The sequence below is a fragment of the Cygnus olor genome, chromosome 1 (genome assembly GCF_009769625.2).
Source record: "Cygnus olor isolate bCygOlo1 chromosome 1, bCygOlo1.pri.v2, whole genome shotgun sequence".
Classification (NCBI taxonomy): Eukaryota; Metazoa; Chordata; class Aves; order Anseriformes; family Anatidae; genus Cygnus; species Cygnus olor.
The window spans coordinates 164,690,191-164,718,121 of NC_049169.1; the positions used below are offsets into that span (position 1 = coordinate 164,690,191).

Genomic DNA, 27,931 nt, shown 5'->3' on the forward strand with positions numbered 1-27,931 from the left:
TCCAAGGGACCCATCTGTATTGTGTTTACAATGCAGGTGATGGAGCCAAAGTGGCAACAAGATACCACCCAGGCCTTCTTACCATAAATTCACTGCCCCTTCCCACCCCACTTCACAAACCCACGAACAGTTCTTTGGCGCCAGTTGTACAGAGCAAAGAAATACAGACGTAGTGATCTAAGGCACAGCTGAGGGAGCCAGGCGCTCGCCTTTCTCAGCCCTAGCACACAGCTGGATTGGTCAGACCAGAAGGTCCTGGCACTGCTTGTGTCTCACAGCCACTGGTGGCCAGGTGCTTTCTACGTGGCAACAGCCTGAGAGCAGGGCAGGCAGGTTGCCTCCACTTCAACTTCTGGTGCTGTGGTTTAACCACGAGCTGGAGCCGCGTCGGCTCGCCCTTGGCCAGCTGCTGTCCACGGCTGCAAAGAAACTGGCCAAGTCAGAGATGCTGAAGCATTCGTGGACTTAGGCAGCTCGTAAGAAAAAAAAGGCATATTCTTCACGTGACTGTAAAACAGCTTTTACAGTTAGCAGTGAGACATACAGCACTTTAACACCATCGCAGGAGCACTCCAAAATCCTTCAGCATATTCTGGCAAAAGGACAAAGCTGGTTCTTCCGTAAGCAATTACACACCGACAGAAGTTTTGCTGCCAACAGGTAAAGGAACCTCTTCATAGATTATTTTGAGATATGGGAACTTCATAGGTAAAAACCAGTACTCCAAGTTGTAAAAGAGGTAAAACTCACGATTCAAGATGACGCGATCGATTATTTTTAAGAGATCCACAAAAAACTCTCTGACTGTCTTATGAGGTTTGAATGGATAGTAGAAGTCTCTTATAGCTGCTGCCAGTGTCTTGTTTCCTTGAGGGCCAAAAATAGAGGTTTCATTTCCCAAATAGATAGGTTCTCCGCTGAACAGAATTATGCTGGTATAGTTTGTTTGTATCTTATTAAACACAGCTCCCAGGTCAGCCAGCTTCTGGTATGTTCTCAGTATAAATTTAGAGCATTCGTAAGAGTCAAACCATACTATGGATTTTTTGTCAGGGCTTGCTTGAACTGTCCAGGTCTCGTAGTAAATGCCAGTCTCGTTGTCATACTTTACCCATTTTGCCATTTCATTAAACATGGCTCCTGTAAGAGATGAAAGTAAGCATTACAGAGACCAGGTAACAAGCACAAAGATGTAACTAATATTTAAATAAAACAACTTACATGCAAGTTATTCAAACTTTACTTCCTTTTAATGCCCCATTTCCTGCTACTGTGCCAGAACATTCAAACTTCTGAGGCTCGTGACACTCCTCATTTTGTTTTATCCTATCTACAGCAGACGTTGACAGTATTCACCAGTGTAACAGGTGTTTCTGCCCTTCCTAAAACTTTAACCAAATCTGCAACTCAGAGCACGGTTTTTCATACCTCTCCACAAAAGAAGCCTACGTAACCTCTGACTGAGACACTCTTCTGTTTCAGCAGCTCCTCAGCCACCAATGTCAAACTAAGCCAAAAGATGTCAGTGGAACGTGAAGACCAGGAAAATTAAATACCTAGAGGATTTTTTTTTTTTTTTTAATACAAGTTTGGAGTGTTCTGGTGATGGGCAATTTCACAACTGAAATGAGGAAGACACCGCTAACTCAGTTCATCTCTCTGAAAGATTCCTACGGGTGGATGCATCTGTCAGAACAGACCTGGAACGTGGGACTAATCTTCATTTTCCCCCATATTCTAAGCGATGCATTTCAGCCTAGCCCTTATCCCTCTCTTTCCTCAATCACTGCACTGGGTACAACTGTACAAGGGTGCTGCACGCCACACGTAATCCCCCTGAACAAGCTGTGAAGGTCAGATTTCTGAGTCTGCTTGTCATTAGAGGGTGAACACATCTCACGCTTATCCCAAGGTAAGGCACGCATGCAGGCAAGTACTACAGAGCAACAAAAGCTCTGCACACTGTCCTCCTAGGCTGCCCCCATTATAACTTGCTCTTCACTGCACACTTAAAGAGCTTTGGGGCTTCACAGAGAGCATGATAATAATTCTGTTTAATGAAAGTGTTGGATAATTTCTTTTTTAATTGCCCACTACTCACTTTACTAAAGCAGCAAGTCATTAAAATCTGTGTCAGGAACTGCAGTTACTGTACACTGTAGATGGGCTTGCAGCTCCCTTTATCTTCTCTAATTCCTACCAGATTAGCTCCCTAGTGGGTATTCTGCAATGTACGTCACTGAACAGGATTTGTCTCTCCTAACAAGACCAAGACGGACTTAACATCGTTAACCAAACAAAAATATTACAGGTTTATGCACGGCTCCACAACAACCTGTTGGATAATGCCTAGAAAGTCAAAAACTCAGGCTCTGGGTATTCCTGCCCTAACTTCACAAAAGAAATGCACTGATAAGTAACACTAACCTGGCCTACAATGTTTAAACGGAAATGAAAATGATTCCTTGTGTTCTCTGACACTGCTGACAAAGAGTTCAATAGGCTCTTGCAAGGGTAAAAAGGGTCCAGGTGTTTCATGTGTTCAAGTCCTCTCCCACAAGATGGGATGCTTTTTGCCTGCTTCCTGAAGGAAGCGAGTTTAGGTCATGGTGCTGTCCAACTGTGCTTGCCTCCATTCGCTCTCTTCCATGGAAACTTTCAGATTTCCTAGTCAAATTCAGACAATTCAAAATGCAGAACTGCCATCTTCCTAAAAGTTTTGTAGAAACAGGAAGCAAGAGAGACTTGCAGGACAGTAATAACGCCTCTACAAGGCACCGGTGTGGTCTCACCTTTCTCGGGCATTGAATAATCCACACAGACAAAGAATATTACAAATTCCGAAACTGTTTGAAATATTTAGTTTAGAATTCATACAAAAGAATCCAACCATATCTTCAGTCACGAGATACAAACTCAGAGGAAAGCAGCTCCACTTATTTCATTGCTTAAAGAACCACCGGGAATTTCTTATCTGCAACAGCGAGAGAACCTAGGGACCAAGTCCAGCAAGCAGCTGAAGGCAGAAGCGGGCAAAGATAAAGCACCACATTGTGTTAGCTGTAGCAATTCCACACTCTGGTGTGCCTTGTACCACTTATTACACTAATTTGAGAGAGTAAACTGTTTTGTTTGTGAAAAACTACAGCTCTCAAGTCCTCAGGGAGCTCTGCTCACAAGTCACTGCATTACTATAGTAATCAACCAGATTTATTCCAATGGCCTTTTTATTTTAGGATTTCATTTTTCAGTATGTATCAGGAAGTTATTGTGGTGATCATCCACAAATTTAGAGGTATAAAACTGGTTTTGTTTTATGACATATGACAGAGAAACCTATTGCTAGGGACATTTGTACAGTTTTTATGACACAAAATGTAGGAGATGGAAATTGAGATGAATATTTTTGACAGTTATGTGTATTTCTAAATATGCCTTCCTTAATTGTTTGCTCGGTAATGCACACATTTTCACCACTTCTTCCTGTCTCAGCAGTCATCTGCCACTTCACAATAGGAGGCCTTTGTTTTGAGGACAGCATGTGAAGAGACTCCATAATTGTTCTCTACAAGCTGTTTTGCTATTTTTATAGTCAAGAGACTCAAGTGTTTTTACACAGCTACACCAAATGACACCCATTAAACAACTCTTCAGTGTGCATTGTTCAAAAGGCAGCAGCCTTTGAATATCACTATCTATATTAAAAAGAAGTGCAGAGATTTCAGTTTGAAATTAGTAGCATCAGCCACTAACATTGCAAATAATCTACAAAACATAAACGAAAAGATACTGCTTAGTGTGGAAATGAGGAGACATTTCTTCTCAGAAAGAGCAGTCAGGCACGAGAACAGGTTGCCCAGGGAGGTGGTGGAGTCACCGTCCCTGGGGGTGTTCAAGGAAAGGTTGGATGTGGTGCTTAGGGACATGGTTTAGTGGGTGACATTGGTGGTAGAGTGATGGTTGGACCAGATGATCTTGGAGGGCTTCTCCAACCCTAATGATTCTATGCTTTACATAAAGACAAGGTTGACTGTATTTTATGATATTAGCACCATCCAGAGCTTCTGAAGTATACCTGATATTGTGGTCACAAGAACCAAAGTTCCATTTTCCTTCCAGTGTGCATCATCTATTCCTTCATAAAAGCAAGCAGCTCCCTGGTTACACCAGAATGGTGCATCCATTCCAGGCCGGAGATGTGGAAATGTGCAGTTCCCAAGCTGAAAGAGCTCATACCACTCCATTGTGTAGTTTTTGCCAGTTAAAGCACTCTTGAAGCCCACAGCATCATGCATAATTTTCTGGAAAATTAAAAAAAAAAAGACGGGGGGGAGAACACAGGGAAAAAAAATAAAATAAATAAACACAAACTTTAACATAAAGAAAAATGATCCTATAATACTGACATCAGCTCGACCTGCACCTGATCAGTCACCTGGGAGCTGCTGAGCAGCAGGGTGAGAAAAGGGGAAGTAGTTCCTGCATCATCTTAGTTTTCAGTAGTGTTGATGCACAACACGCTACATTGTATCGTGCATGTACTGTTAACTTGGGAGTCACACTGTCTCAGTACCTTTTTATCTACCCACCATATTTTCTGTTATCTGGCAGCACATACTCAGCAGGAGCTCATCATCAAAGCTCACATTTATTTTTGAATGCTTAACTCGAAAGGGTATCAAAGAAATATAGAGCAGAACTAAATTACCAAAAAGCACTGAAAGCCACAAAAGGAATGAGATAAATATTTATTTTAGAAGCTGTACAGTAAATATATAAATTCAGTCTTAGTTTAACAACTAAGATGATGATATTTGAAGCTATTTCCATTTTTGACTCTGTGTGCTTGGTTTTGATGTTGCTATTTCATGTTTATTAATATTACTTTAGTCATTAGGGATCGTGCTCTGAAGCTTATTTATACTACTGTTACAGCTATAAATATTGTTAAAGTTGAGATTCTTTCATATTTGTATGACTCCACAAATAGACTTTGGTTCAATACTAATCATAATATCCACAAAAGAACCATAAAAGCAACCAACTCCCTATGATCTGCCATTCTGACCAGCTAGTTTTCCACCCCGACATATATCTACGTTCATGCAAACTTAACCCAAGTTTTTTGCAACAGAAGTTAACACACTAAGTAGACATTTCATATGACATAAGGGGCCAAATGAGTGTGTTTTCTAGAAGCAGTGCTAGTGAAAAAAAAAAAAAAAGAAGCCCAGAATGTAATGACGTGTTTATATGAAACATTCCCAACATGCGGGTCTGTGGTGGAACACATTCAAACCCACCAAGAATGCTGGTCATGCTTCTTTAGCCAAGATAAATTCTGCAACTTTTGTTTGGAACTCGCTGCTCTTCAGGTACCTTTCCTATAGACAGCCTAGTTTGTGTGCTCCGATGATCCTCCATGCAAGATTATCCCTATCTTACAGCTCTTGCTCTTGACACCTGCCGTTCAATGCAGGTGAATTTGTTGCTATAGCTTTGCTAAACAGAAACATCACCTTACCAAATGTCCAAGTAGATCCCCATATTTGAATTCCCATACTGGAGCCTGTAATCGATAGACTTCAATGACGTCTTCTTCTTTCATAACCGGAACAGCAGAGCCAGTGGGACAGAAAGTGTAACGAGCCTGGCAGTAAGGATCAGTTTTTGGACGGTAATCAAAGCGCCTGCGTTGAGAAAGAGAAGCAAATGGGATGATAAGCACAGCTTCACGGCTGGAATAACTGCTTTGCCAATTCCTGAGAGCCTAAGTCGGAGAGGTCAGGTGTGCAGCACCTGCCAAAGACAGACTCTGTGATCCAAACGCGGAGCACACAAGTTCATGGGACTGCTGAGGCGTACATCTGCAGAAACAGGACTAACGCTACAGAGAGCGCAAATGCAAGTCATGTTGTACACAGTGCTGATGGCTAAGAAGCGGAAATCCTGTGGATTACAAAGGGTGACTTATATTCGTAGAATCAAAGAGATATAAATGCTGATTAGAGGATGGTTTGAGACCTATCTGCCTCTAAAACGTTCTCCTAAGCTTGTCTAAACAGGGATTGACCAGTTTGCTCTGGGAATCTATTTTATAGTAATAGCTCCCCCGATGGAGCCATTGTTACTCTAGAATATTCACAACATAAGAAAGAAATGTCATTCCTCTACACTAATTTAGACAGAGGTCTAAGAACTTAGGTCCACTTTTTCCATTCATCGTTCCCATTAAGCCTCAAAAACTGAAGACTGAATCCACTTATCACACCATATACAAAGAGGGAAACAAAACAACAACAAAAAAGACAACAAAACCCCCACAACCCTCTGGCAAGTCTTCCTTTCCCAATCTCCTTCCAACTCATTCACTTTATTTCATTTAAAGTAAGGCTCCTACATTCCTGTTAACAAGGTAGATTGGCATACACAGCCCGTTCGGAGCACACCCTGTGATTTCAGCACATCCTGGCACTTGTATCCGGTGCTACTGAATGAGACAGATCCCCCAGTTAAGCGATGACTCAATGACACTGGACTTTCTGAGTCAACTAAGGTCACTTGCTCTGTCTAGACACTGGATTTTCCCTGTGGACTTCTCCATGCTTGCTGCTGTATTTCGACATTTCTAATTTTATTTTGTCCGTGCTGGAAAGAAAAAAAAAAGGAGAAAGAAAAAGAGTATGGCTGGAACAAGAACACAGAGCCAGAAAACAAAGACTTATGCCATCTATACATTTAAGCCCTGTTTCTAAATTACAAGCCCTATATTTTCATTTTCCCCTCCCATTGCACACTGCATGTGACAAGAGAACAAGGAAGTTCAGAAACATTAAAATACTGCATTTCTGAGTGTCAGTCTCGGACTGACCAACAGGTTTGTACTCTGATTTTGACCATCCCAAGATCAGGTTTTGCAACTACTGAACTTGCTGGAAAATCTGAAAGATTCGTGACCGCAAGATCAATCCCTGAGACATCACTTGATAAAAACATAACTGCTATGAATTAAACAATGAGCTTTCAAAACCTCAGACATTCATTAGATAACAGTTAAACTAGGTTATACCTCCCTCTACAAACAGCAAACCTCCACAAAATACACATGTTAAGTGCAGCCTTTCTCCCGAAGAGGGTCTTTTCCTTAGCATATCCAAAGTCCTGTCTATTCAGTTCAGTAAAATGCAGGAGCACACTACACGGTCCTCTACTTTCCCCACAGTACCAGGCCTTCTTCTGAAGCTAAAATAGCTATGGAGCGGCGAGCAGGATTTTCTTCCATTTCATTTATCATCAACAGGCATACGAAGTGAATTTCGATTAAAAAAAAAAAAGAAAAAAAAGAAAAAAAAGCCTGATTTCCACACCACAACTTTTTACTAAAATAGGAATTAAATGAGTATTTTTAAAGTATTTCTGGGAGCAATAATGCATCTGCTGGAAGAAAAAGCTCAGCTAACAGGTCAAATATGTGATACCTGTTCCCTTACTTGTGAGCGAACTCTAGCAAACACAGTACTAACAACAAGCCAGGTAACGATTTTATTAAAAAGGTGATGCTGCGTGTAACTTCTAAACTAAAAGAAAACAAAACCACACAACCAGGAATGCCTGATGGGGCTTCCAGCTCTAGCCAGCCCCTAACCTGAGAACGGGACCCACCAAATGAAAGCAGGATCGGACAGAACCAGACATATTTGCAGGATTTCCCTAACTTAGCTTTATTAGCGCGCACACAATGAATTCCTGTGAGAGCACCGGGGTGCTGATGCCCCTTGTGGCAGCACGAGGAGCTCAGAGGCACTCATCTCAGGGCACTCCGGCACCACTTCGGATCGGAAGAAAAACGAAAGCAATTGCCGAGCCAGCTCAGTCAGCTGATACCGACTGCAACAAGGCCTTGCAGGGCCAAACCTGAGCTCCTGGCCAGCATTTTTACACCCGCGGGGCGCTCCCTGTCACGGCAGCAGCAGGGTGAGGGGCACAGACCCGCTCAGCCGCCTGCCCCTCGGGGGGGGCTCCCCCATTTTGCGGCGTTGCCCCCCCGATACCGTCACCTCCCCGCGGGGCTTAGCAAGGGGTCTGCGGCGCCCCCAGCCCTCTTGGGTCGTCCCTCACCTGTAAGGCACCGGCCAGTGCCGCTGCGGGAAGCGCAGTCCCCAGGCGGCCATCACGAGCACCAGCAGCAGCAGCAGCCCGGGGCAGCGGCCGGCCGCGCTCATGGCGGTGCGGCCTGGCTGTGGGCTCCGCGCCGGGCCCGACACCGCCCCTGCGGCGGGGAGCACCGGCACGGGGCCAGGCCGAGAGGGAGGGACCAAAAGAAACGCCGAAAGTTGCAGTGGGGGTGTTTTAGTTTTTTTTTATTATTATTATTTTTTATTTTTCTCCCTCCTGCTTCGGAAAAGCGCGTGTTGAATCGGTCCTCGCATGTGACACGGTGCTGACAGGCAGTGTTAACTCTTCCCTGCTCGCGTAGGTTCTCTGAGCCCAAGGATGGTACAGAGGTGCTAAATTTTCTCTAATTTCCTTTCTAGGTACTAGTCCTGCATGCACGTGTGAAGGAAGCTAAGCTATAGCAGGAAGGAGACAATGCGCAATAGCGTATTTTAATGGAAAACTTTAATATCTAGTGATGTGTGACACTAAATATTTGACTTGACTGCATGTGGATGTATTGGGGGAAAAAATAGTTGTGAGGTTATTTTCCCCATTACCAAAGAGATATCCCCATTACCAAAGGGATCTATTTCCCTGTTACCAAAGGGATATCCCCATTACTTAGGGATATCTTGGTCAGTCGTATCTCTATGAGTGACTAAAGGAAATGTCACTTGACTGAATGTGGATTTTGCTGGCTAAGAAATAAGGTCAAGACAGGTTTGAGAGCAGAATCTGTGTGGAAAACATAGCTTTTTTTTCCACATCTCTAGAGTTTAAAACAGGGTATGCTGGCATCAGAGTCCAGGAGGCTGTCTGGTTGTTGGCATCTGCAGTGAAAGCGCTGGTTAGTGCTGTTCACTGGGTAAATAAATAACTGCTGTGGACTTTGACTGTGAGGTGCTGGGAGGGATATCACTGCTCAGTTTATGTAAGCTCCTGAAGAGCTATCAGTTCTCAGCACTAAGCTAGACTATACTCAACCCACCACATTTGAGGGAAAAAATCTGCATCCTACATAAAAATGCAGAATAGGCTTATGGATATCTGTTTGGGTAATTCTGGAATTACTTAATGTGTTTAGAAACTTTTAAGATGGCAGAGCTATTAAAGTCTTTTATTTTGTCAATATGTCTGTATCTCACTTCATTGTTACTTGATTCTGTGCTGCTAATCTTTAAAATGTATGTAGCTCAGCACCATATATTAATTTCTTGCGTACATAGACTTCCATGTTTAATTTTAATCTCAGGTATCCTGTATGTCTGCCTTATAGTGAATTTCTCTTTTTGTGGTTTATAGAATATAATGTGCAATTATTCATTCTTGCTTCCTAGCTTCAATGTTTTATAAGATGCCATCCCTTCTGTCCAAAAAGGTATGCATTTGTGTGGGATATAGTAGTAGTTCTGACTTTTAGAGATTCTGATGTGCAACTCTGGGAGTGGTTTCTGAACGAAAAGAAGTACAGTTTGTCCCTTCTATGAAACCAGGATGCAAGGAAGCAAAGTGAAGTAATGAAGGTGCCATAGCTGTTCATTAGCCAAACTAGAAATACGGTACGAACCTGTTCTTAGTCATCTGTGCAGCATCTTTGCAGAGTGGTAAGTATCTATTCAGGCACTGCTGTGGTTGCTGAAGGTGTTGGACCAAATGACTAAGATGGCAAATCTGTCTGATATGTATATTTTCATTTTAATAGCCTTTTCGTATCTCACTTCATTGCATCCCATAGGAAACTTTTGCAGCACAGTACTGTTTTTTCATGCAAGCTATGTTATGATGTGAACCACGTTTTAAAATAGAAAGTAAATGATTAATGAATTTCTGAATAAATATACTTGAGCTAAAAAGCTCACATGCCAGCAGTATGAGTCAGCAGCTGTCTAGTTAATTATCCAGAAACATGTCAAAGTGCCTTTTGTCAACTCACAGAACTGATCTCCACCTTTGTCCACTAGTAGGCTTTGAGGAAAAAAAAAACGAGATTAGCTACAAAGCTGAACTTTTGAAGTTGACTGCATTCCTAATTTTTTCTAATTCCCTGTATTAGTTTTTGGAGCATTGAAAGACAAATGTTTTCCTGAAACAAGAAGATTCTTTGTGTTTTCCCATTATAAAACAGCATCTTCTCGCCTCTGCATGTGAGAGACACAAGATGGAATGAACAGAGAGAAAAGGGGAAAAGAAACCCTGCTGCTGCAGCCAAAAGTTGTGATTTGGAACAGCTAGTTTAGTTTTCAATGTCATCAGCTGTCGACCTGCCCAAGCACCCTAGCGATGCCACGTAGCAGAACTGTGGCACTCTTTCCCACTCCAAATACATGACTATTTGAAGTCAGATGTCAACTTTAATTGCTTGTGCTAGGTCTGCTAGCTGTAGGGATGTCAGGGAGCAGCATAAGCTGCTTTGCAAGGGAGGACAAGCCAGGAGCAGAGGCGACCATGGTGCAAGCTGGGACGGTGCCTTGAGTGACCATGGTATAGTCCTGGAATTTCTGAATGGGGACAGGCATGTGTTTGTGATTGGATCCAGCAATAGCCCCAGGCACAGCAAGGCAGAGTCAAGCTTAGCGTCCATCCAGGAGATGGGACCACCTATAATATGTGTCCAGGTTCCATGCAGGAGACAAGACTGAAGGCCACCTGCAACATAAGTTCACAGCTTGTTTATCAGGGCTGCAGGAGACAGAACTGGACAGGCGGATGCACCTACAGCATAGCTCAGGTCACATCTGGATGCCCAGGTCTAAGTTTACATGGAGCCCATGGTCAAAGCAGGTCTGGGTGGAGCCCCAGCTGAGGCTGGCCAGGGTAATTACGACCTATTACTGCACACAGGGTCCTGACAGCAGCTTCTCCCCCACCAAGGTGTGTTCTCGCAGCTTGAAAAGGTCTGGTCTAAGAGGTGGACCCCTTGTGAAGTGCTTTTATTGCTATTTGCTCTTGTGGCCCAGGCCAGAGATCAATCATCATGGGGCTATTTCAAGGTGATGCAGAGCCAGGGCCAGCACATGTCATGAACTGGGATGAGAACATGGAGCTGAGAGAGAGAGAGGGGTGTGATAAGGTCACAGGGCAGAGACAGCATGAGGAAATTGAAGCTGGACTATGGCACAGGGACATAACATGGTGGATCTGAAGTAGACAGAAACATCACTTCCCAATCAGATCCAAAGCCAATCCAGGAAAAAGGGCTACCTATAAGTGTGACATCCATCAATCATCCATGGATGATCCTTCATCATCCATGAAGCAGGACCAGAAATGATACTGGAGATGAGGCTACCTACAGTTTAGGTTCAGGGTCCATCCAGGAAGACTAGTCAGTAAGTCAGGACAGAAAGAAAAGGAATTCCAGCTCTGAAGGCGCTCAGTCCCCTAGCTTAAACATTAATCCTGGCCCTAGCACACAGGAGTTTCAGAATCTACTCTTATCTCCACACATGCACTGAAATTAAGACTCTTTCCAGATATCAGCGTTTGCCTAGCCCTCACGCGTGAGGAGGACTCCAGCACAGAGGACTTGGCTCCCCGATGCCCAAACTTAGCCAACCCTCCCGCTCCTGCAGCTGAGCCCAGGGAGTCCCGTGTTGAATGAGTGTGTCGAACTGCCCCTCCACTCTAAACAAAATATGTTTATATTTTGTATTTCTCTGGGTTGGGACTGATCCACTCAAATTTCCCCGAGTGTGTGTGTGTGTGGCTGACCCCGACCACCCCCCGGTGAGGAGCCGGGCAGGGCGGCGCGGCGGGAGCTACAAAATGTCGGCCGCCGCAGCGCAGGCGCAAGGCAGGGGAGGTGCTGTGAGGGTAGGCGGGCTGTGGGAGTTCCTCGGCGGCTCGGCCAGCCACCGACCGAGCCCCGGGGCGGTACTGCAGCTGTCATCCGGCCGCCATGGGCAAGCGGGTGGCGCTGGTGCTGGCCGGCTGCGGCGTTTTTGATGGCAGCGAGATTCACGAGGCCTCGGCGGCGCTGGTGCACCTCAGCCGCGGCGGCGCCGAGGTAGGAGCGCGGCGGCCCCATCGCCGCGGCTCATCCTCATCGCCTCAGGCCGGCCGGGGCGAGGAGTGCCTGGGCCTGGGGGCTGGGGGCACCGCAAAGCCATCCTTGGGTCAGGAGCAAGGAGCGAAGGGGAGGCAGCAGCTCTGGAGAGCTAGAAATGAGATGGGGGTCGAACTTGATCCGCTTTCTGAGTGCTTTTGCGGAAGTCAGGCTCTAGCACTCGTGTGGGTTTGCCTGTTTGTTTTGTGGTAGCTGTCTGTAGTATTATTTTGGTAACTCGGATTCCCAAGAAAAGTTTGGAGCCGGTTGCAGTGTCGTGCTTTTTTCCTGTCTGTGGCTTCGGATGACGGAAAGTGGTCACTCTCAGGGGCCTGACGGTGACACCACCACCGTGTGAACAAAAAAATAAGCCCCGTATTTAGCACAAAATTATCCTCTCTAACTAACATAGCCAGCACTGAGAAGTCTGCAAAGCAGTCATCAAAACATACCAGCCCCTGTGGTAGACCTTTCCCAAAGCTTTATGTTTTTGATTCAGCTTTTACACTCTATACCTAGCTGAAACATGTTCTTCCATGTTTTGTTTTCTACTTACAGCTACCAGTCTTAGTAGAGTGAGTAACTATAATATTTGTACTAGAAATGCTTGTAAAGTTTGCATCTTTATCTATTAAACTTTTTTTTTTTTTTTTTAACATCTGTTTTAGCACTCTGAGACTCTGCTGTCTGTCCATTCAGGCAGCTCGTATAAATTGTGGTGCTGTTTGGCCTTCCAGTTATCTGCAGAGTGAAGGCAGGCCCTGGCAGAATTGGTAATGTTGGAACAAGAATGCACTCCTATCAAAAAGGCTTAAAAACTGGATGGGGAGAATGGCTAGCTTTACACACCCTAATACATGATCTGTTTTTTTTTTTTTTAGTTATTTAAAGCAATAGATCAGGCCTGTGGAATCCACTTGTCTTGGATGAGAGACTTCAGAAACAAAAACTTGTTTCACTAAATGACCGTCGTTGTCACTGATATATGAGTTATGTTTACATGCACAAAATTGTTTCATTTCTGTATTCTAGGTGAAGATATTTGCCCCCAATATTGAGCAAAGGGATGTAGTAAACCACCTAAAAGGAAGTCCAACAGATGAGAAGAGGAATGTATTAGTCGAAAGTGCCAGACTGGCAAGAGGAAACATTCAGGATTTGGCTGAACTGAAAGTCAGTGAATTTGATGCGGTTATTTTCCCTGGTAGGTGCTTTTAAAAGAATAATTTGTGATTATGCAATTGCAAAGAATGGTTTGTCTCTGATGCTTTTATATTTTTAAATTCATTTGTATAATAATAAATCTCTTGAAATTGAGAGGTATGTTTTTTTTTTCTTATTTTGAGGATGAGAATGTTTTAGCAAGCTCTTGTGAGTTGACAGGTCATCTTGGTTTATTTATTATTTTATAGTTCATTAATTTAAAAAGCCAGTGTTGTTTTGGTGTTGGAATATACATCAGACTGTTCCTTACTTCTAAAAATTGTTAAGATCTAAGTACCTACTTGTGGACAAGAACACAGACTAGAATTGAAAAGTAAGGCCTGAATGTGATGTTGCATGGTAGTGCCTTCATTTTAGGGCCTCTGAAATTGTTGGCAGAATAGCAGGTTGCCAACATGCTCAATGTCAGATGTGGCAACATTTTGCTTTAATTGTGTATCTGGTCTGCTGCTAATCAAGTTACACTAAGTATGTTTGTGGATAACTCTTTATTTATAGGCCACAAGGTTGCCTTTCAGATAGAGGTAATTGCAATCACTTCAGAAATGAAGAAACTAAAGTGTAATGAGGAAAATTGTGACTTGCTCAAGATCACTTTCCAGAATATTCATAACTTTGTTAAATACTGTCTTCACAGCTGTGCCTAAGTATTGACTTTGAAATTGTTGTACTGTCTTCTGTTGTAAGGCCAGCAGAGGGAGTATGTGTATAACGCTGGGAAATCCACTTCCAGAGCTTTCGTGAATCGGTGACATCAGGGCTGGTCCGGGAGTAGTGGCTAGCAAATATTTTCCATGTTAATTTCATGCTCTATTATAACCCGAGCTCAGGGGAGTTGCGGTAATAACTGTTACAGGGAAATAAATTATATTAAGTTTGAAAATTAAAACCTTACCTCAGAGATTCCATATAACAGCAAACAAAAGGGATTGAGTGAAAGCAAAAATATTAAAAATGCAAAGCTTCTTGATGTTGTCCCTTGAAATTCTTCTGGAAGATTATTTATTGTAGAAAAGTTAATACTGTTCTTATTATGTATAAAGAATTAAATATAATGGATGTTACACTTAATAATAACCTTTGATAATTCTGATAGTTCTAAATCCAGCAAATGAGTGTTGCAAAATGTAATCTGTACAATTATATGAAGATAAAATGCAATTAAAGGATTGTCGTAACCAACTTCTATACAGACAAATTAAGCATTATTTCTAATAGGATATTCTTATCATTCACATGTGGCATGGCTCAGAATATTGTACATTACCAACTCCTTTTTAGGTATTATCTGTTTCGTTTTTATTGTGTTAATCTTTTATGTTTTTTAACTCTAGGTGGAATTTGGGGCGGGGTGTGCTCTTTTGTAGCTAAGTATTGAACTAAAATTTGTGAGCTAAATTACTGTAGAGGGGAAAATCACTGTTTGCATTACTTCTTTGAACTGCACTCTCCTACTTAAGTATTGTTGGTCTTTCCTCTAATCTCCCTCTTGGTTATTGAAGGGGTATGTACCAGGTGGTGCAGCTTTTCCAGTGACTAGCCAAAGAATACAAGGCTTGCAATTTCTCTATTTGTTACTTATTGGAGAAACATTAAGCTTTCTTGCCTCTGTAATGTATGTGGTATAAAAAAATCTGCAGCTGAACTTGTAAGATTACAAACCCATCATGTTTTGTGTGCAGAAAGCTTTCAGTATGGTAATGCAAAAGTCCTATGTATACCATGATTATATTGTAAAAAGGAAAACTTCTCTCAGGTACTGAATTTAATGGCTTTTGGCAGTCTTACATCTGAGGTTTTTTTCTTTTTTTCTTTTTTTTTTTTCCAGGTGGATTTGGTGTAGCAAAGAACCTGTGTTCCTGGGCTGTAGATGGCAAGAACTGTACTGTTAACGAGCACGTGAACTCCACACTCCAAGCTTTCCACAGAGCTAAAAAGCCCATAGGTTTGTGCTGTATATCGCCAGTCCTGGCAGCTAAAGTCTTTCCTGGTTGTGAAGTCACAGTCGGCCAAGATAAAAACGTAGATGGAAGGTAAGAAGGAAAGGGATGGAGTTAATTTATGTGGGAATTAGGATTAGAAAATGTCCAGTCTTCTGTGCTAAAATCTGTGGTCTCTGGTGTCAGCAACCCTTTGGTAACTGACAGTTTTCTCTTATTTTAAAGTTTCAGTTGGGTAATACTCGTAGACGTGGTGCTCTTAGGGCAGATGGACTGAATGCATGAGGTCAGGAGACTTCGTATGTACTATGGTTGGAACAACTTATCCCTGAATTCAGAAATATATTGGTCTATGATATGCCCTATAATGTCAAAATCCACAGACACATTACAAGTATGAAAAATATAGACAACCTTATTTCTTGCCTAAATCATCATTCTGCAAGCCACTGAAGGCAACATAGGTTCCTGCACTGGCTTTATTGTGCAGTGTGGATGCCAATGAGTCACTGGATGTAGTGTCTATCAGTCCTGAAAGTGGCAAAACAATTTTTTAAAGAGGATCCTGGTTGTGCCAACAAGCAGGTGACTGAGGGTATCAATTTTTTTTTTTATTTTTTTGCTACATTTGTGGTAATTGAGTGACAGATTTTAGCTCATACTAAGTGAGGTACTGAATTTGCTTACCCAATACCTCTGAAGTCTGTGACTCATGTTTCAAATGTGCAAATGAAGGATAGGTGTCTGCCCAGTTGGGATTTAAAAACTTAGTAGAGTGGCCATTTAAACTGTGTCTGTTGGGTTTTGTCTGCTCACAGAGTTTTAGTGAAATTTTTCTCATGGTAGTGGACTGGGGCCAATTTTGGGGAAGCATGTGCGAATAGGCCATGGCAGAAATCAGTGCTGCTTCAAGGACTGTCAACTCTTGATAAGATTTCCGAGTGGAATTTCACATCAACAGTAATAGTGAGGTATTTCCTCCATCCCACTGTTCCTGCCTTATCCCCAGAAAATTAAATTCACTGCAGAATCCCAGTGGAAGACCTTATATGGAGGTGATGGAAAAGGTCTAACATGCCTGCAAGTTCAGCTGCCATATCAAAAAATGCTGAGGATTAGTTATTGCTGCACTTGGTATCATCTTATAAACATACTCAAAGCTTGTTAAACAGAATTGTACCTTCAAGCATCATGACTGCATTTCAGAGATATTGGATGAGTTGTTATGGGGATGAACCGACACTGGAAGTCTCTTACTCCCTTGTCATCAACTACAAAGTCACTTAAATATTGTCACTTAATGTTCTTGTTGTTCTCTCACTCAAGTTAATGTTGGCAGAACTATATGGCTGTATCATCCCTTTTTATGTTAATCGCCATATTTTTTATTTACAGATTTCCTGATGCTGAAACAGCATCTGCTATAGCAGAGCTTGGATGTAAGCACATTTGCAAAGATGTAAGTGAATCCCATGTGGATAAAGCCAATAAAATAGTTACTACCTGTGCTTTCATGTGCAAGGCTCCTCTGCACGAAATCTTTGATGGAATTGGAACAATGATAGAGGAAGTCCTGAAACTTGCCTGAATGAGAGTGTACAGGCTTCTGTAAGGAAATCAATTTAGCAAAGCATGAGCATTTAGCTTCTTTTGATGGTATTAATAAAATAATGCAGCTATCAAACTTCACAGTTCCTGGTGTTTTTTCTTAATCTGTAACACGTCAGATAGTTATTGCCATGTTAATCCTATTTGTTTCTCCCTTAAAATAGAAAGCATGTGTTGAAGTTGCTGTGTTTGCTGATCTATTAATCCAAATGTATTCAGTCTTGCTAAGTAACGTAGGCACCCTTCTCATCCAATGGGTTTTTCTCACATCACTGATGATTATCCGTAACTTACATTTGGGATTACCCAGGTATAATTACAGATGACATAGCTGTAAATGCGTCTATATCTTCAGTATAGAGGAGTAATTTAATTTCTCTTTCCAATCAAAAGGGAAAAAGATCTTTTCTCTGCAGGTCCTGAAACAAGCATAAACTAATTTTATAAACCAAGAGTCAGAGTACGAAGTACTTAAGTACAAAGAACTTAAGTACAAATTAATACTTTGCATATGGAAAATATACAACTAGTGGTGTAATAAATGAAATAATTTTTTTTTACTAAAATGAAGTAGCTTTATTTTTTTTATTTTTAAACTTTTTTTTACATACTTCAGTGCTCTAAAGTAGGTACACTTTATACATCTTAACAACACCTGCTTTGATCTTATAAATGTGGGCAAAAGTTAGCCTCTCAGAAGCACAATCTTTCAAGGCCTTGTCTAAGTAAAAGTGGTGAGACTCAAAGGAACTAAAGATTCCCAGAATTAGTTACCAAGGTGAGTAGATTGTCACTGTGGTCACTTAGTGGTTGCAGCATAAGATGTGTCTTGATACCTACTGCAGACACTGCAGTAATCTAAACATGGCATCACTAATTGGTGCTGAGTGGGAATGGTTGTCAAAGTAAAAAGACAGCAGATAATCTTTTGAAGTAAACAGCTTGAGCATAAACTTGAAATGCGGCAGAAGCAGCTTTCTTATTAAAAACTTGCAATTGTTCACAAGAGCATAGTATATCTTTTACCAGGACTACACTTGCATGTATGCAGTCAGAAAATGTAGGACTACCACAACCTCTCTCACTGTAAAATGTTTCTTGCCTACTAAGAATAAACACCCCCCAGCCTAAATGCACAGTTGTTAAAAGTTTCTGGTTGTCTCAGTGGTTGAAGTGGGGCTGAATCTCCTGTTGAGCCAGCACCTTTTAATTGAAGTGGGTATACGGCAGGACTAAACCTGTACAATTAAGCAGCCAAAAGATGGGGCTGGGAAATGCTTCTGGGACTAGGAGCATAGAGTTGTCCCTCTTGCTGTGTAGCAGCGTGATGAAGAACATTCCGGTCTTGATAGCAAAGCCTGACGTACTGCAGAGTATCAAGAGCTACTACTCTGTTTTATGTATTTATTTTGCTACAAACGTCAAAGCTCTGATGTAGCAGGTGGCCTCTTCAAGGAGACTTTATAGCTAAATGTACAGAAATACATGTTTAGAGACTTATTTTCTGTCCTTCTCACAGTGGTGTTTCTCATAGAGACAGCATTTCCGTACCCCTCCAGAATTTCGATTTCCTTTACGAAGTGATTTTGCAGAAGCAGAACGTGCAGATTTCTTTTGGCAGAAGACTAGGGAAATTTTTATGCAGCACGCAGGCAGTGCTCTGCCTCTAGAGACACAAGATAATTGAAGTAGACTGTGCCAGCAGATCTTCAGCCTCTCTCACTGAACGGTGCGTGTTATTTCTAAATTACTTACTTAGTCAAAAACCGGAATATTGGACTGACAATGGCTCTTGTGTTAGTAAGTCCAATTTAAAAGTGCTTGAGTCACTAAGGCCTCTTCCTGAATTTTGTTTGCTTTGTGAATAGCATCTAGCTGTGAGTTCAAAGTAAGCGCAGTTTCTCTGAAACTGCTCTAGCTGACTGTCCTGATAAAACATACTTAATATGGAACAGTCCTTTACTTTTTCCAGGTTGTACACAGTCTCTATAATGCCTTCTGTGGCTTCTGCAGGGAGGACTTCAGAAGCATTGGATTGAAATTTTTTATCCAGGTCCTCCTTTTTCAGAGGTTTCCTCCAGTGCCCATAGAAGGTGTCGCAGCGGTCGCTAATCGTGTTGCCATCCTGAAGCACAACAGTCACTTCGCAGTAAAGGACTCTCAAAGCTAGGTTTGTTATCGGCAGGGTGCTCTAGCTGCATTTGCAGAGAAGCTCCCGTAAGGCTGGCCGGTGGATGTCTCACCTGGCAAAGGACTGGACTGACATGCTGCCGTCCAGCAGAGCAGAGCAGGCAACGAACTGGAAGGAGTGTCGAGCTTCGTGTTCCGAGTTAGGGTTGGCCTGTTCACGTACTTGACTTCTGGGACTTTGACAATGACTTTCTCAATTTTATCAAGGGGAAGCAAGTTGTCGCTGCTCTCTATGAGCTTCCTCCTACCAGCAGATGCTGCATCAGCCACCAGTGCGTTCCAAGATGAGCAGGGAAGCGCTTGATGGCCACGTCTTGCTGGTCCAACAGCCAGGCATAGGACTGCAAGGTTGGCAGAGACTGTGGACTGTAGTCTGTGTAAAAGGCACCCATCCCCGACTCCATGTCAAGATCTGTTTGTTTCCTTGAAGGTCTGTGAGGCTAAGCAAGCGCTTCCAGGTCCGTGCTTGGCAGCGTTGCCAATGTGGAGGGGCTTCGTTTGGGTTGCTGCATTCGCCAGGGGGGCACCTGCATAGGAGGCAGCAATAGCCAAGGTGTTTTTGCATTTCACCTGGTCAAGAGCTAGCAGTTTTGCGCAAGCTGCTGCACTCCCTATCGTACCAACCACAGTTGGTGGGTGAAACCTGAGAAAACAAAAAGTCTTCGTTACCCTATTTCAGAAAGTCATCCAAATTCACTTTATATACAAGCTTCAATTTCCCTTTACTACACTGGAAGGTGGCCAGGACTGTAAAGAAGCATACATTCATATTTCAGGTGTGGTCCTAATGGAAGAAACTGCTGTTTTCCCCAGGAAAAAGTTAAGCTGGAATAATAGCACTTGTAATAGGGCCTTCCCAGAAAGCAATTGGAAAGTTAGAAGTGCTCAAAGTCAAGGTAAACTGAACAGGAAAATCGCAAAAGCAATCATAGTTTTTCCTCGTCTATAAATTACACATACTGGAGGATGCAAGTTCTATTATTCTGAACCAGGTTTGCAAAATTGGTAGAAGGAAAACACAGGAGCTACCAAGGGAGACATCTAGTCCACCCCATACTTCGAGGGCATTCCCCCACCCTGTTTCTTGGGCTCTGCTCTGAGCCCAGTACCGGTGACTCAGGCTGCTGAGAGCAATGTGAGCAAGAGAGCAAGGTCATATATGTTCTGAGATCTTTAGACCTGTGTGGTAAATGTTGCTCCTTTGATGCTGATTTTTAATTAATAGAGAGATCAGCAGAGCCTTCTTGTAAGCTGATCAATGCTCTCAAAAGAAATCGATTACCCAAGCAGTAAGGAGACATGTAAGTACATTCATGTCTAAGATTTGCTTGAAGCTTTGCAAAATTGCTGGATCGACAACAGAAAATATGATTAACTATGCTATGTGTATATTAAGTGCTATCTAATTAAGTATATTAACACTTCCATTTAACTTTTTACTTGAAGTATTTTTATGTACCTTTTTGGAATATTCCTGGCTTCATTGGAAAAGCGTAGCAACCTGCCTTGCACCTCAATTCCCACGTTGAAAGCTAAGAGCAGGTCAAGACCTGAGATTTTTTTCTTCTGAGGAAAGGCCTCAGAGAGAGCAATCACGGCAGGGAGCACAGCCCCAGAGGGGTGTGTGGCTGGATGCCACGTGTCATCAAAATCCATTGAGTGCACCTAACAAAAAGAGAAGCTTTAATTCGTCATCAGCAATAAACTTGGACTTGGCAAGACTGGATAAATCAAATGAAAATAGTGTAGCTGGTGTAAAAAAGACTGAAAAACTAGTTTTTCCTTAGAAAGTGAAACTTAAAAGGTCTTTCTTCTAAGTCCTTTACTCTCAATGTGGCTCTGTGAGAAGTGGAAATGCAATATAAAGCATTTATCATGCTTTATAATAAATATATATATAATAATTCTAACTCAGGTTAATTCATAATTCTAACTCAGGTTGCACCAGTCTAAAACCAGTTTGACAATGATTCTTTTTTACAGCAGTGTTTCCAGCTTTAATTAGATGATATAATTATGGTATAATTATAGCAGCAATTTTAGGTCTTCCATATGAATGGTGAATTTTCACTTCCCCCAGAACAATATATAAACATAATGAATTGACTTCCCCTGTGCTGCAACTGAAGCTGGCATTAGAGTTTACCCCACTAAAGCTAGAGCAGCCCAAGCCCACCCCCACTAACAGTTATATCAGAATAACTTCTCTGGTGCAACCAGCACAAGCCTGCAAATGGACATCAGACTTTAGCCTGAATTTTGAGCATATCCTCATGTTGCATGAGGAGCCAGATTGCCTGGAGCTCCTGGGAGCAGGAGAAATCTACAATCTTAATACTGGGACAAGCTGCTTAGCTTAAGAGTATCCAGAGATCTCTTCTCTCTCCCACACCTAGAGCCCAGCTTTTAGGTGTTTCTGTAAGTCCTAAAGACCAGAGAGCATCAGGAACAGCATTTTTAATACAGTAATGCCTCAGAATCTGAACCCTTGCACCCATTTACCCACGTCTTCCTTCAGAGATTTACCAACTGGCAAGGTGGCAGTGCTCCCTGGCACTCAGCTCTTGCCCTGCAATGCTGGGCAGACAGAGGGAAATCAAGTTCCTGCCCTGAAGAGTCCTGATGCCAGCTGTGAGGATACCCTGCATGTGGGATGGCGAAAACTGTCTGATACCATGTAAGCTGCATTCCTGTTGTCTTCACTAAGAGGTACTGTATCTCATCTACAATTTTTTCTACACTGGAAATGAGGTGTCAGATAAGACTTCTGGTCCTGTTGGCAAATGAATTTAGGTAGGTTTAACATATCATTTCCATGGATGGTCACCTTCTTAGTTTTGCATCATAGCCAAATTAGTTCACTCCCACCTCTTGGTGCATCTGTTGATTTCACCTGGTTTCAGCCTAAATTTGAATTTAGACAAACTTCCGGGAAGCCAATAATGCTTTACTGGCAAAGTGCGTCCAAAATCCAGAACTGGCTTTTGCAAACTGCGTGACTGAAGATTAAATTGTTCTGTGATACATTGTATGTGTGTATGTATACATGCATATGTCTGTATCTGTGTTTTTCTGTTACTATACTTTGCAAGCTGGAGTGAAATCTGCTTATACCAGTGAGAGCTGGAGCATCTCTTTGTTATGCAGTTGCTGTAGCCAGGCAGTAACAAGCTGTAGGGTTCTGACCTTTGAAAACAGCCCTGAATCCCAAATTAAAGGTAAGGGATGCAGATATATATTATACCTTGAGCCTGGTCTCATTGGAAGAAAGTTGAAGCACATTAGGGCAAGACACTAGTGAAGTTTTGTAGTAGGCTTCAGGCACAAGAATAAAGTAAACTAAGATTTTAGGAGCATGCTGTTCTCTGGAGTGAGAATGGAATCAATTAGTGTGATTTAAGAGCAAATAAAAGAGCATCTCTTACAGCCACTCCATTCACAAAAGTTGCATACAGAGGAGGCAGTCGGAAGTCCAAGTGGCCCCAGATGGTACTGGATATGTCTGAGCTGTAGATCTGGAACAAATTGACATCAATTAATTCAAAGTCCTGAAACCAAGGATAAACGTGAGCTGTATCTCTGATGTAACTGAGATCAGATCCTACCCTCTTGAGACCCAACTGTTCCCTTTCATAGGAGAAATACCTTTATATTGGAAAGTATGAAAAGAAACTCATTTTCCTGATGACCTCTGTCAAGGGCTCTTTCCACCCAAGCAGATCACAGGGGGCAGGCCAACAGCATGGACCTGGCCATTCAGTACCTCCACAAAAACTCTGGCCATCCGTGTCGTTTCTCACTGCTCATGAGCAATTCCCTCAGGGCAGTCATCTTGTTGGGGAAGATCTCCAGGTAAAGGTTATGTCTTTCAACATTTTAGTAGACCCTGGTAAATGATATGTGGCCTCCTGATGCTGGTACTCCCGTGCTCTAAAGGGCGCTGTTCCTCTCCTTTTGATGCACAGATCTTTTTGCCAACAAAAGATCTTTATGAAATTAAACAAAAGGGAATACCACCACAGTCTGGGAGGGGGGATATCTGTGCAAGGAGCCTTATTGTCACGCAGAGTTCTGTAGCCCGAGCCCAACTGGCCATGTATTTGCAGTAAAACATCGGGCTAAATCCCATCCTCACTGATGCAATCCTATGTTGGGAAGGGCTCTCCTTGGGGTCAAGTATTCCTTTATCACAAGCAGTGTAAGACTGGAGGAGAAACATGGCCAATGTACCTCTGATGACAGTAATGTTTTGTGGACTGAAAATAATCCAATACTAACTTTTCATCCATTTAACTGTCCCTTATTTTGGAAAGTCCAGTGCTAAGTAATGTTTGCTTTGCTGGTGCTTTTAATAAGATCTCATAGGTGAAGGAAAGAAAGGGATTCTTAATAAACTATTTTCTGCTTGTGGTGGGGAGTCTAAGCATGCAGTCTGTTACGCAGAGCTTTGCCCATTCAGAGTTAAAAATAACTCAAGCAATGAAGTTTCCCTATCTCCAGTGGGAAGAACTTGCCTCTTTCCATCCCCCAAATAACTTCACAATGACAAAGTTTCCCTTTATAGCTTATATTACCCTTTGCTTTTCCTGTAGGTAATCATTAGTGTATACCATGAATGCCAAACTTACTTTGCTGTACTGTTTCACTTTGTGGTAGACCTCGGTGCTGGTCCCCAGAAGCCCTACTCCCAGAGTATCCAGAATCATTCGCTTGCTTCTCTGAATGACTTGGTCTGTCAGGTGGTTTGCATTCAAACCATGAATCACATTGGCAAAGTTTCCTGTAACTGTCTGAGAGGGAAAAAATAAATAAATTAGATGTTTTCCTTTATTAAAAACAAAACAAAACAAACAAAAAAAACACACTTTTCTTCCTTTTTTTTTTTTTTCTTTCTGTCTGGGGTTACTGCTTAGCATGCTGGCACGGATTGCATCAGCAAAACAAAGGCCTGATTTCTTCCCCTTTTTATTCCCAGAAATGCCATATAGTTATTTATGTTTTGATTTTACTTTCTTTTGTGTCCTTATCTGTTCTCATTTCTGCTGCTTCCTCCTTAAGTCCTCGAGGCTAAGTACTGCAGGTGATGTGACTTTGCAAGACATTATATATATTTATATAAATATTTATGTTACACACACACGCACAATAGATACATGTAAAGAAACACAAGCAAAAAGCACCTGGCTTTCCATAGCACTTTTTCATAGCAGCTGAAGTCAGTGGGAATGTGGCAGTTCAGGCCCACACAGCCACTAGCACTCCAGGAGGCAGGATTTAATCTCCCCGAGAAGCAGGATTACTATCACAAGGCTTGCTGACCTTGGAGCTGAGCAGGGGGGGACCTGGCAGCGTTACCTTGCACCCAGCTCCCACTGAACTCCAGCTCAGCTGCAGTTCCAGCTTTTCTCCAAGGCAAGGTCTTGCCTCTACAAAAAGCAGTGACTCCTTGATCCTGGGTCCTGCTGATCTGGGAATTATATTGCTTCTCTCTCTTTTTTTTTTTTTTTTTTTTTTAATTTTCCCATTGAGCACTGACCCATTATGCAAACAGCCTGCTTCTTCTTGACTGGAGCTGTTAGCTGCTGTTAATATCTCAATTAGAAAGTTCCTTTGGAAATCATCTCTTCCCACTTACTCCTCCTTCCCTTTACTCTACTCCCTTGCACATATCCACACACAGTGATAGTATTTCCTCTTGGCCTTCATTTGGCTAAGTTAAATAAACTGAACTGTGCTGCTCTCTCCTTTTTAATACAGGCTCACCCCTACTATGCTAGTAGCTTTTCATTGCACTCTTCTAACTGGATTTCTCTCTCCTGGCAATGTTGACCAGAACTATACAGAATCAATCACAGAATCATGGAATCACAGAATGGTTTGGGTTGGAAGGGACCTCAAAGGTCATCTACTTCCAATCCCCCTGCCATGGGCAGGGACACCTCCCACCAGACCAGGTTGCTCAAAGCTCCATCCAGCCTGGCCTTGAACACCTCCAAGGATGGGAATCCATTATTTCAGGTGAGTTCTCACTGAGCTCTGTGCTAAAGCATTAAAACTATCTTGAGGAACACAGGGCATTGAAAGCGGGTGAATCACATATCCCACAGCATGATGCACGCCCACTGAACATGAACAGTAAGGGTACAACAAATGCTTACACAGAAAAGTTCACCTTACAGTGCAAAGAAACAAGACAGTACCTTTGCCAACATCTTGGAGGGATGGTGCGTGGTCCCAGAGAGAAGCAGCAAATGAGTGATAGCCAGGGAGCTGGGGAAATCACTCTTTCACTACTTATATACGTGTGTTTGGGGTGGGGAACGGCATATTAAGCCTGTTCTGGTGTTCATCTTGTCCTGCCCATTTCCTCCTCTGCCTGGAAATGTTCCCTTTTCTTCACTTTCAACTTTCCTCTGACTAACTATACTGTAAACTGCTGGAATGTGTGAACATGGATAGGACTTTGCCAGTCACATTCACATGTCATGAGTGAACTAATATATGTGATATTTTATTACCAGATAGAAACTAGTATATTGATTTGAATACCTTACATTTGGGAGCATGGAGAGAAGAGGTCACCAGGTGTGTCAGGCTGACCTTGGGGAACCATGGTACACTGTGGATAACTTTACTGGCCAGGACAGAAATCGACCCAGCACCAGAATACAGGGTGGCAAAGGCTGTTTTAACTTAAACGTCCTATTATATATTTTATTTCCCCTCACTATATCTGTGTCCTTTGTAACACATGCAGTTCAGACATGGGTATTGCCTACCATCAGAATTTCAGACCATATGCTGGGTTAGCATCTCTTGGCATTTGATAGTGCTTTAAAACCATGAATCACTATATGAGATCAAATAAATCAGATTCTTTCCTACTGGCAAGCTTTCTGCATCTCAGGCAAGGATGACTTCCCTGAGGAAGGAGGCACTTCTCCCATTGCTAATTTAGGGTTTTCACTGCTGTGGGAGTCTCAGACTACTACAAAGTAGAGAAATCCATGCCCATCCATCCCATCAGGAATGCAGCAGATCCCAGAACAGCATGAATGGAGGCCACTAAATAAATTGGAATTAAAAATGAATGTATGTCTGAAGTTTGGGCATGTTCTGGATTAGGGAGCAAAGTAGCATATCTTTTCAGAGTCGCAGTCTTGCACTTAGGTGTTCACTGCCTAAAACCTACTTAGAGGAGCCTCAGCCCTTTAAATCCAGCCTTAGATCATTTTGTAAAGCTTTCTCCAACTCCTGAGGGCTTCCAGACAGAGAACCGCATGGATCTACAGATGAAGTTTAACAATGATTTGAGTGGACCTAACTACGACAGAAAGGGACAGTCCCGTCCCAGGTTGAATCCTCTCCCTGCTCCTGTCCCTGGACATGTAGTTCTCCCTGTGATGCTCAGCAGACCCCTTTCTGCATCCAGCCTCCCTACAGAGCCGGTCCAGGATTCTCAGCTGTCAGAAAAAAATGATTCATTGCTTCAGAAATGCAAAATTAAATCTTGCAGTATAAGCAGAGGGAGAGAGGAGTAGGGCTAGCAGTATTGTGTGAGATCTGGGGAGGGCACGGGCATGTAAAAAGAGACATCGGTTGTTCCTCAGACAGTGCCAACCCAGACATCTGCTTATTTTACCTGTGCCTAATTATGGATTTGTGGTGGTTTTGCCTTGCTAGGCAGCCAAACTCCACCACAACTGCTCTCTCACTCCTCCTCTCTGAAGATGAGGGGAAGAAGAAAGGGAAAAAACAACCCATGTTGAGATAAGGATAATTTAATTAAAGGAAAAATAATTATTAAGGGAAAATTATTATTAATTAAGTGAATTAACTAAAGGGAAAAGGAAAAGGGGGAAAGGGAAAAAAACAAAACAAAAATAACAACAACAACAAAAACAACAACAAAAAAAAGCAAAGCCATGTGGAGGCACAGAGGAAAGAAATTACTCTCTACTTCCCACCAACGAGTGATGCTTGACGACATCCTTGAAGCAGGGCCTCAATGCATGTAGCCGTTGTTTGGGAGGACAGATGCTTTCACAACCAGAGCCCACCCCTCCCCTCTTCTTCCTTTTTCCACCTTTTACTGCTGAGTGTGACATCACATGGCATGGAATATCCCTTTGGTTGGTTTAGGTCAGCTGCCCTGGTGATGTCCCCTCCCTGCCTCAGACCCAGAACACACCTCTGGGTGCCTAACTTGAGGCTGAAAATTGCAGTAGGTATCAGAGTGCCTGAAATGATAGAACTGGCAGTGTGTCTGTTCATGGATCTAGCCAAAGAGCCCAGGGCCCAGGACTCCGAAAACCCAGCCCTACAAACACATACATGCTTCCGTACTGTGCATTATGCACAGGCTCCATTTAAAACCTTGGTCCTGTCTTTCTCTTAAATGTGTTCAGCTGCTCAGCAGCTGTTCAGCTACTAACCCTCTTCCCACACGCATTTCTCTGTGAGTACACCACAGCTTCCTCACTCATGCATGCATAACCTACATCTACATAAAACATCCCAACTGCTTTTCATAGCTCCTGGGCAAGATGTGCACTTTGGTCAAATCCTGGCACCATGGGGAAACAGAACCTGCAGGTACATCATTGCTTATTTCTTGCCTTTCCATTTCCACACCAAGGGAAACCTCGGAGGTAGCCTGGATGTGCAGAAAATTTATCTTTGGCCCTGACATTGGAGCATAAAAATCCAGCCCAGCTAACAGGATCGCTCATATTGACAAGGTTGGCAACAGTTAAGAAAGGTTAAT

At 42.6% G+C, this 27,931-nt stretch overlaps 3 protein-coding genes across 6 annotated transcripts in view; 1 reads left to right on the plus strand and 2 right to left on the minus strand.

Moving 5' to 3' along the window:
- Window positions 1–27,634, minus strand: CLN5 (CLN5 intracellular trafficking protein). Of its 3 annotated transcripts, XM_040539832.1 has the most exons (6): window positions 27,631–27,634; window positions 17,630–17,639; window positions 8,119–8,244; window positions 5,525–5,690; window positions 4,076–4,301; window positions 1–1,140 (listed from the first exon to the last, which is right to left on the minus strand). In XM_040539832.1, exons 3-6 carry the CDS (start codon window positions 8,220–8,222, stop codon window positions 629–631), a joined length of 1,008 nt encoding a protein of 335 aa, XP_040395766.1. In that variant the 5' UTR covers window positions 8,223–8,244; window positions 17,630–17,639; window positions 27,631–27,634; the 3' UTR covers window positions 1–628. The 3 variants fall into 3 exon arrangements, with proteins under 3 accessions (XP_040395766.1, XP_040395759.1, XP_040395755.1); XM_040539825.1 differs by lacking the exons at window positions 17,630–17,639; window positions 27,631–27,634 and adding an exon at window positions 11,587–11,590 and having other exon boundaries at window positions 8,119–8,266; XM_040539821.1 differs by lacking the exons at window positions 17,630–17,639; window positions 27,631–27,634 and having other exon boundaries at window positions 8,119–10,015.
- LOC121061270 (glutamine amidotransferase-like class 1 domain-containing protein 3A, mitochondrial) lies at window positions 11,932–17,045 on the plus strand. Of its 2 annotated transcripts, none has more exons than XM_040539849.1 (4): window positions 11,932–12,121; window positions 13,235–13,406; window positions 15,255–15,459; window positions 16,762–17,045. In XM_040539849.1, the coding sequence occupies exons 1-4, from the start codon at window positions 12,056–12,058 to the stop codon at window positions 16,952–16,954; spliced, it is 636 nt and encodes a 211-aa protein (XP_040395783.1). In that variant the 5' UTR covers window positions 11,932–12,055; the 3' UTR covers window positions 16,955–17,045. The 2 variants fall into 2 exon arrangements, with proteins under 2 accessions (XP_040395783.1, XP_040395776.1); XM_040539842.1 differs by having other exon boundaries at window positions 11,934–12,163.
- ACOD1 (aconitate decarboxylase 1) overlaps window positions 17,563–27,931 on the minus strand; it is a 34,712-nt gene continuing 24,343 nt past the window's right edge. Inside the window, 8 exon segments of the mRNA XM_040539788.1 lie at window positions 17,563–19,311; window positions 19,314–19,433; window positions 19,436–19,576; window positions 19,579–19,611; window positions 19,614–19,807; window positions 20,624–20,829; window positions 22,590–22,679; window positions 23,793–23,954. Of these exon segments, the coding sequence (XP_040395722.1) occupies window positions 18,734–19,311; window positions 19,314–19,433; window positions 19,436–19,576; window positions 19,579–19,611; window positions 19,614–19,807; window positions 20,624–20,829; window positions 22,590–22,679; window positions 23,793–23,954 (1,524 nt within the window). The 3' untranslated portion in view covers window positions 17,563–18,733.